General features: G+C 41.1%; 1 protein-coding gene across 1 annotated transcript; it reads right to left on the bottom strand.

Moving 5' to 3' along the window:
* Positions 1-833: 833 nt before the first annotated feature.
* Positions 834-4,583, bottom strand: LOC125725050 (kelch-like protein 10; the record flags this gene model as incomplete). The annotated part of the gene is made up of 5 exons (XM_049001598.1): positions 4,370-4,583; positions 3,349-3,838; positions 2,358-2,969; positions 1,604-1,753; positions 834-998 (listed from the first exon to the last, which is right to left on the bottom strand). Coding segments are annotated over exons 1-5 (1,578 nt in total), but the record flags the coding sequence as incomplete, so codon positions are not given.
* Between the last annotated feature and the right edge of the window lie 5,230 nt (positions 4,584-9,813).

Below are 9,813 nucleotides of genomic sequence, written 5' to 3'. Positions count from 1 at the left end.
TATATGTGTGTGTGTGTGTGTGTGTGTGTGTGTGTGTGTGTGTGTACAGTAGTGTGCAAAAAATTATAAGCAGTCAAAAGAAATTGTGTGATGTCACGATTGTTACGGTTTGTAGCAGCTAATCACTGCTGTTAATAGCAGCTAATAGCTGCTGTCTGTAGCAGCTAAATTACTGTTAATATAACTGCTAATAACATAACAATTTTCCCGTTTTTTTGTGTAATAAAGTATATAATGTAGTAATGTGGTGCGTTTTTGATTCAAATATGTTAGTATGGTATTGGCAAGATATTACTGTATCAGCCTTTATTACATTAAGGGGGAAAATTAGCACATTATTGGCAGTTATTACATTAACGGTAGGTATCATATGTGCCCTTGAGAGGTAAAGTGGGCTATCCCACATGTCAGTCAAAAATGAGTTTAGTGTCCAATATTAATTATTGAGGGTCTATCTATCTTTTAAATATACTGAGATCTGTGCTACCTATGATATATATCAATTGTAGGGTATAGGCACACTGATTATTTTTTTAAAAATTCAACTTTGGAGCTCATTTTCTCAAAACTTTGTTTTTGTGGGATAGCCCACTTTACCTCTCAAGGGCACATATTATATAGGTCTAATGTACGAAGCATTAACGTTAGACATGATAACCTGGTTACCTACCAGGCAGGTAGATGGGGGCAGGTGGGCGAGGTGCAGCATACTGTACGAAGCGGGGGTGCGCAGGCACTGTGCAGCAGCTGAAGTTCCTCTTGGGCGTAATCATGTCCTGCGCACGGCACCAGCTGCCTTTCTCTGCATTGAAACATTCCACTTTTGCAGTTACTTCGAACCCATCGGAGCCTCCCATTACAAACAGCAAGCCGTCCACCACTGCGATGCCGAAATAGCTTCTTTGTTGTCTCATGGGAGGCGCAGCGTGCCACTGGTTAATTGCAGGGTCATAAACCTCCATACTCCGCACTGCATGAACCCCGTTGGTACCGCCCACCTGCAAGACACCAATGGTAAGTGATCACTCGGGTACCAAACGGATAAGTAAATATCAGCTTTCTCAAAGTCAGGAACTCTTAAGGAATTATCGCCCTATAATAGCAGGCTGCACAGAACCTCCCATTGTCTATATAGCTACACAAGCTTATAACTAATTTGTGTTCAACATACATGTCAACATAACTGCAGTGAAAAAAGGGAATTTGGGCAACAGAAAACCTGTACAATTCAGCGAAAACTGTCAACCATCAAAAAAATACTTCTTATGATCATATATTTTGCTTTTATTATTATTTTTATTAGTACTAAAAATAATACTTGTGGTCAGACACTGAAAAAAACAACAAACAGAGCAATTATGTCTGGAACTACAGAATATAACTGTAATCAAAAATCTAAGCTTTACTAAGCGTATTCGTTTGCAGGGAGCATATGTGTATTGAGATGGGCCTTCCCAGCAGGTCATTTCATCCACTGAATTCTTTTGTTTGTTTTAAGCGCATTACAATCTGTGACACAGCAGCAGTGACAAAAAATATGAGTCTCAGATATATCTTGAGATTTGACTCCTTTGTTTCAGAGTACAAGAAAGGAATCACTCACCGCATAGATGTTTCCCTGATATGCAGCTACTCCAAGGCCACGTCGGCGAGTGCGCATGGGAGCGATCAAGGTCCATTCGCCCGTGAGAGGATCATAGCACTCCGCAGTGGAAGTGGTCTGAGCTCCATTGCTACCCCCACAAATGTATATCTAGGAAAGATGGTTCACAAGTGATGTGTGTTATGCTGTAAATGATTGGAGATGGAGATCTAGAAAGCGTAAATGTACATTTAGCTAATAGATGTTTAATCCATCCATCTTCCATAAAAGTCTATTCAGTACAGGGTGGTGGTGAACCTGGAACCTACCACAGGAAGCACATGGGCATTGGTAGGGAATTTACAGTTAATTGTGATCATTTCCCTTGTGAACCGCAGCTTAATCAGCTAATTAAGTTCACTAGGTTTGTTTGAATAGGGAAATCTGCAAATTGTTTAGGATTCTGACCCTCCAGGACTGGAATTGGGTAAAGCTCCTACGTTAACACCAGTTATTGTATCTCACAAGTCTTGGGCTGTGGGCAAAATTGCAAAAACACAGAGCTGGACACCACAGCACTGCCCAATGTGCCACTAATGCAGAGCAACAATGCAAGGTCATTTATGTTTTATCTAAACACTGACGTTTACTGAATTAACAATTATGGATTGAAATCAACCATTTGAAGACAAAGCGAGCTACTGAGTATGTAACATAATCAATTTCAAGGGGAAAATGAGGGTAACCACAGTCAGACGCCCTCCTATTAACCTACCTTTCCATTCAGGGTGGTGGCACTGGCATCCTGTCGCTCCTCGTTCATGGGCTGGATGATGGTCCACTCGTTGGCTTTTGGGTCATATCGCTCTACGATATTCAGAGGCGACACGCCTAAACGGCCACCCATCACGTAGATGAAGCCGTTACTTACGGCCACACTGACACTACAGCGGCGCCAGTGCATCGGGGCCACGTGCTGCCATGTCCGTGCGACAGGGTCAAATCTGCGCACAGCATCGGTGAAATTATGGCCATCATAACCCCCAAAACAATACACGAAGCCATTTAAACACACACTGCCATGGCCGGACTGGCGAGTCTCCTGCCCCTGCGTTATATCGACCCAGTGGTCGGCCCGGGTGTCATAGGCTTCAATCCAATTTGTTGTGCGGAAATTCCAGCCACCAATGGCCAATAAGATGTCAGCGGGTAGGCGCGGGCGAATCAGTGGCCTTTCAAAGTCAGATCGTGGACTTTCATTGTCGAGATCATATATCATCTTCAGTACATCAGTGATAATTGGCCTGCACGCTGCATTGGCCTTCACTAGATCGTTGGCTTTGACGATTTTCATGAAGTACTCCGAATCCATACGAGCCATCCGAATCTACACAGGAAACAATGAGAGAATGAGAGAATTCCCATGAGTTCCTTAGTGCTTTCTGTGAATCTCTGGAGATGAGCAATTCCTAACATTAAGGATACAGCAGTAAGTGCAAATTTTAATTTCTTTAGCTGAAGCTATTTACTTTGAAAGTCTCAGATGTGTCAGCTAACACTTGTTTAATGTAAGACATCTGAGTGTTTTGTTTTCCATTATTTGTTACACTCTCCTCCCAGGTGTAATACCTGGAAGCCTTGGTTGTAGACTCATGGGACATGAAAATGGAGGTTCAGTCTCTAGCTACAGTAATAAGGACTTCACTCAATGAGCATTCTATTGTTATATACACAAGTCAATGAGAACATAGTATAACTATACTCACCTTGGGCAATAGGACTGAAATGTGGGCCTCTCGGGTGGCAGGCTCGTGCTCGATCCACCGGAGGATGGCCTCAAACACCACATCCTCTTCTCTGACATTAAGCTCATCCTGCTCTATGATGTCATAAAGTTGTTCAAGACTTATTTCTGGGAACTCGTTTGAGCTGATGGCAACCTCCTTGAAGTTTTTCAAGATGAAGTTGAATGCAGACTGGTGCAGCTCGTTTACACAGTAGACATCGGCGATTTTAAGAAGGCCAATGCAGTTGTTGAGGCAGAGCTGCTCATGCAGGAAATCACAGCAGCGCTGCACGATGCCCAAGACACTGAGATAATCAGCAGCTGCCAGGAGGTTCTCCACATTGTCAGCTGTGATGACCACAGAGTACGTGTAGGCGTACTCTATGACCTGCCTCAATGTTTCTGGGGAAATGCCTGGGAGTTGGTACTCCCGCTTTCCTGAATCACTCCAGTCACTGGCGAACAGAGCCCTGAAACACAATCCAGAAGTGACTCATCTAATAAATATGGGTTTTGCAGGCAAAGTTAAATAAGGGGTTTTCTAAATCTTCTGAACCAGGGACCCCCAAATGGAAATTAAGCAGAGATAAGGTCCCCCTGCTACAGATGATCACATAGGCATCTAAGAACTAGGGACCGGTGGCTTTAATTCTTATTTTTCCAACAGTAGCTCCCCCTTTAATATATTTTACTTGGGCTGGTGGGCAAGTCCCCCGGAATACTTTGTTTTGCCTGTTTGACATGGTCCCCTTTTTATATATTTATACCATTATTATTGTTATCATTATTATTATTATATGTTAAAAGTTAAGGTGGTACACTCATCAGAAATATTTCTGATCAGCACTGACCTACATTAATATAATTTAATATAATGTATATTAATATAAACTTTCTGTCATCCTAGAGCCTTATTGCCAAGGAGAAGTCATTGCTAACGAGAGATAAAAACTGACTCCTTGCTGTTTTCGCATCTTCATATATGGGTCACAGCTACTTACTGGAAGTAGGAGCTACAGCCACACAGAATTACTCTATGGGCGTTGAATTTAACACCGTCTGCGATGAGGACCACGTCACAAAGCTGTCCTGCCAGCCGAAGCTTGTTGAACACTTCAAACGCCGGGGACATCAGTACTCGCTCCATGTCGTGTGCCATCATTATTCAAAAATGTGGATGTCTCGTCTCTTTCTCCTTTTTATATCACTCGAAATGACGTGTAGCTACGTTCTAATACGCAAAAACCGCACTTTTGCGTCACATTCTGCTAAGATACCGTAACGTTTATTTTTAAATCTATATTTGAGACTCGAAATTGATGGGGGGGATATATTCTACGCACAATCAGCTGTACAAGAAGAACAAGTGTTTTTAACATCACTTTTGGAAAATGTATACCGTGCTTATCTTAGAATTTAAGTTTTGTATTATGTAAGAATAGTCAAATCACGAATTCCCGAAATAAAAAAAAATAAATAATTTTTTTTTTCATATTTTTTCTCCTCGGCTACGTTTCTAAAAATGAAAAACAAAAACGGTCCTTCACATGTCTGTCAGGAACGAGGTTAAAGTTCGTATCTTATTCCCTAGTTTCCACCTTAGACATAAGCCACTGAGCAACAAATGTCCACAGGACATTATTTTATGGGCTAAATCTGGTCGGCCCGTTGTGGCAATTATTTGGAACAAGAATAGTCCTTGAAAATTGGGCTGGGCGGTCCGTCTGTTTTGGTCCACATTTAGCACAAGGCGTACGTATTTATCGGACCGCTTATATCCCCAATACAGTAATGAAAACGTATTGCAGCAAGTGTGGAATTATCACAATGATTATTGTGCTGTGTACAGTACACTTCACCCAAATCCTGAACACTATTGCATATAATCGATTATATATTATAGAGCAGTTATGTTACAATCAAGGTACAGTGTGCAATATCACTCCATGTGCTATTGACCATTTTCCTGTTTTATGATCTTTTCTTAAGAAATCGTTTTTTTTTTTTTTTTTTTTTGTAATTCCTCACTTCTGCCGACTAACTCCTCCACGTTTAATATATTTCCGTGCAGGTTTTGAAGTTTGTTTTCCTGCAGCTTCGCGGCACCCATCGTTCTTGCGCACCCCCACACAGATGGACGAGTTAAGTTAGAAGTGCATGGGAGTAGCGGTAGGACAGATATTCCGAGGGCGCCCATTGAACGATGTAAGTAATTATTATTTATCGTTAGAATTCTCACTTAACACAGAATGTTGTGTTTGGCTGAAGTTTAAACAGTCGAGCTGAATTGTGGCAAGATAAGCTGAAGCTGTTCGCGTCCGTAGCTAATGCTCGCGCCATGACTAGCCAGCACATAGTGAAATGGCGAATGGATTTGGCGACATTTTCCGTTTGAATTGAGCACAGAGACGTAGGTGGTGTTTTATTTGTGGCCCTGCTTTTACAATGGACGTGTAGCAAAGTGAAGTTGGGATCAGCTTGCGTCTTTTGCAGCTAACATCACACTCGATATAGCCTAGCGCAGTGTATGGTGGAACCGTCATTTTTGGTGTACACAACGCAAGAGCGCACGAGTGTTTTATATATTTATATATATATAAACAATTCCACTCTGGCTGAGTTTTCTTCTTATTCTTTTTCATGCTATACTATATACAAACTTTTTACTTGTACATCTTATAGTTCATTGTGACAATATAAATGGTAGGAGAGAACTACAAAAGCAACGACTGTGGGTTCGGGCTGGGTAGAGGATAACGTTTTCATAGTTGGGATTAGGGTTTTGCCCATAGACATGAATGCAGAGTCCCCATAAAGACATGTAGCACATCTTCTTCTTTGTGTTCAGGAATTGCTTCTTGTAGGTTAATTTAGAATGGCTTTCACTGTTCTTTGGTCTGGAGAACAGGCTGATTAATCACAGTTGAGTTTTGTGGGCAATCAACCATATAAATATGTGTGTGTGTATATATATATATATATATATATATATATATATATATATATATATATATATATATATATGTGTGTGTGTGTGTACGTGTGTGTACAGTAGTGTGCAAAACATCATAAGCAGTCAAAAGAAATTGTGTGATGTCACGATTGTTAGGGTCTGTATCAGCTAATCACTGCTGTGTAAACTGTACTGTAAACTACTGTTAATATAACTGCTAATAACATAACAATTTTCCAGTTTTTTTGTGTAATAAAGCCTATAATGTAATAATGTGATGCGTTTTTGATTCAAATATGATATTGGTAAGTTATTACTGTATCAGCCTTTATTACATTAAGGGGGAAAATTAGCACATTATTGGCAGTTATTACATTAATGGTAGACATCATATTATATATGTCTAATGCACGAAGCATTAACGTTAGATATGCTTGTACCACAACTTATTAGGCAAGAGATAAGTTCTATTGCCCATTTTCATTTCAAACCAGCTTAACATTTACAGGATAATTAATTACAAGTTCCGATGTAGGCTACCATTCACACACACAATTGGAAATAATAAAATGCCTGGACAGAGCAGATACAGCCATTGTAGCCTTCGCTCCTGTCTGCTGCTGTGTGCAAATCTCACTGAACCCTTAAAGCTGGAGCAGAAGTGATGTCTCCGACTAATTGCTGGTTGTTAGAGAAGTACTCAGAATAATGAGAAATAAAGTAAGAATTGTGAGGGAAAAAAAATCAGAATTTCGACTTAATAAGTCAGAATTCTGAGATAAATGTGTTTTTTTTTCTACTCCAGATGGCAGAAAACTCTAAAATCAACAAAGCTCAAGAGTCATAATTCAGAATTTGTTCATTTAGATCAGAAACAGCTCTGTGGGATGCTTTTGTCTAATCAGACTGTACCACATGGTTCATATATAACATTCATTTCTGGAGACTGCAACAAATGGGGGATTCTGTAACTGCCCGTTTGTTTGGAAAATTCCAGTCACCCTGAGTGAAAAAGGGTAGAACTCTCCCTCCTGTCCCACTGGCCTATGATTGCCTGATAGGAGGAAGAGACGGTCTATAGGGGAAAGTAACCTTCAGTTTAACTCACAGAAAGACAATAAATAGTAGCACTTAACAAATGAGAGAATATTAATTCACTAGGACCAACTGAGATGAGTAACAGGAAATATAACTGTAAGCTGATAAGAGAAAAAGAAGGTGAAGGGGAAAATGGAGGGAAATTTGCTGCTTCTGATTGGATGCATGCATGCAGGTCAGCTGATCCACCTGAATGTTTCCAACTCCGCAATCGGTGATGAAGGGTCAGTAGATTGGCTAAGTGCTGGAACCAGAAGCAGAAGCTGGCTTTCATGCTCAGGAGGGTCCTGTGGCATGAAACCTAAGCCAGTTCTTTACGGATATGATGCTCCTTTAGGGGGTGCCATAGACATTCGGTCTGCATATATATTATGTTTTATCAGTGTTTCTTGTGGACCCCAGCACCAGCTGTCTGGCAAGGAGCAAAAACGTGGACGGACTGGGGGTTCCTGTGGATCAGGTCGAAGAACATTGTTCTGTATTGTTTTTGTTAAATGACTGATATTCAGAATGTATTTTTGGGGCTTTGGCTGCATCTTGGTTATAATGTTTAATTGAGATATGAATTAATATGGAGAACACCACACACACGGCACAAATTCTATGAAGATACTACTCATAAAATTAATGTGATAACACATGTGATAAAAATACAAATATAAGGTCTTTATTTGTATGAATTCACATATCTAACACATATGTCCCCAACAACCGTAGCCAGATATTAAATCCGTTCTAGAAGAGCACACTCATTGCTTGCTGTAAAAGCATGCAGGAGGTCCCAGCTGAGCTCTGCTATAGTTGTGCTCTGTGTATTATTCATTTGGCAGATGCTCTAAGACAGAGAAATGGTTGGAGAGAACAAGGCAATTAACAAATGCATGCAAACAAGTGGCATGTTACACAACAGGAGCAAACCACTACAGCATCCGATAACAAAGGAAAGCAATTGTCTTGCCATAATTGCATTTTGATAGCTGTTCTAGTGCCTTAACCTCTATGCTCTGACTCCACTGTAAGGTCCAAGTTCTGTTCCCTCAGTCCATTATTCAAGAGGCATTTTCCTTATTTTGGTGAATGTTTCTGATTCTTGTTAGTGTCCACTGTTTCTGTTGATTAAGTCCAGTGCTGCTAGCCACACCGGCAGATGCGTAACCTGGTTACCCACCAGGCAGGCAGATGGGGGCAGGTGGGCGAGGTGCAGCATACTGTACGATGCGGGGGGGCACTGTGCAGCAGCTGAAGTTCCTCTTGGGCGTAATCATGTCCTGCGCACGGTACCAGCTGCCTTTCTCTGCATCATAGCATTCCACCTTGGCAGTGACTCTGAACCCATCAGACGCCCATTGCAAACAGCAAGCCGTCCAACACTGCGATGCCGAAGTAGCTTCTTGGTTTTGTCATGGGAGGCGCAGCGTGCCATTGGTTAGTTGCAGGGTCATAAACCTCCATACTCCACATTGGATGAGCCCCGTTGGTACCGCCCACCTGGGAGACACCAATGGTAAGTGATCACTCGGGTACCAAACGGATAAGTAAATATCGCCTTACTCGAAGTCAGGAACTCTTAAGGAATTATCGCCCTATAATAGCAGGCTGCACAGAACCTCCCATTGTCTATATAGCTACACAAGCTTATAACTAATTTGTGTTCAACATACATGTCAACATAACTGCAGTGAAAAAAGGGGATTTGGGCAACAGAAAACCTGCACAATTCAGTGAAAACTGTCATCCATCAAAAAAATAGCTTTTTTTATTATTTTTATTAGCACTAAAAATAATACTTGTAGTCAGACCCTGGAAAAAACAACAACCAGAGCAATTATGTATGGAACTACAGAATATAACTGTAATCAAAAATCTAAGCTTTACTACCAAGAATATTCGTTTATAACCCTGATATGCAGGGAGCATACAGTATGTGTATTGAGATGGGCCTTCCCAGCAGGTGATTTTATCCACTGAATTCTTTTGTTTGATTTAAGCGCATTACAATCTGTGACACAGCAGCAGTGACAAAAAATATGAGTCTCAGATAAATCTTGAGATTTGACTCCTTTGTTTCAGAGTACAAGAAAGGAATCACTCACCACATAGATCTTTCCCTGATATGCCGCTACTCCAAGGCCACGTCGGCGAGTGTTCACTGGGGTGATCAAGGTCCATTCGCCCGTGAGTGGATCATAGCACTCGGCAGTGGAATTAGTCTGAGCTCCCTTGCTACCCCCACAAATATATATCTAGGAAAAATGGTTCAAAAGTGATGTGTGTTATGCTGTACATGATTGGAGATGGAGATCTAGAAAGCATAAATGTACATTTAGCTAATAGATGTTTAATCCATCCATCTTCCATAAAAGTTTATTCGGTACAGGGTGGTGGTGAACCTGG

The sequence above is a fragment of the Brienomyrus brachyistius genome, unplaced genomic scaffold, assembly GCF_023856365.1.
Source record: "Brienomyrus brachyistius isolate T26 unplaced genomic scaffold, BBRACH_0.4 scaffold60, whole genome shotgun sequence".
Classification (NCBI taxonomy): Eukaryota; Metazoa; Chordata; class Actinopteri; order Osteoglossiformes; family Mormyridae; genus Brienomyrus; species Brienomyrus brachyistius.
This window is presented reverse-complemented; position numbering and strand designations above follow the sequence as displayed.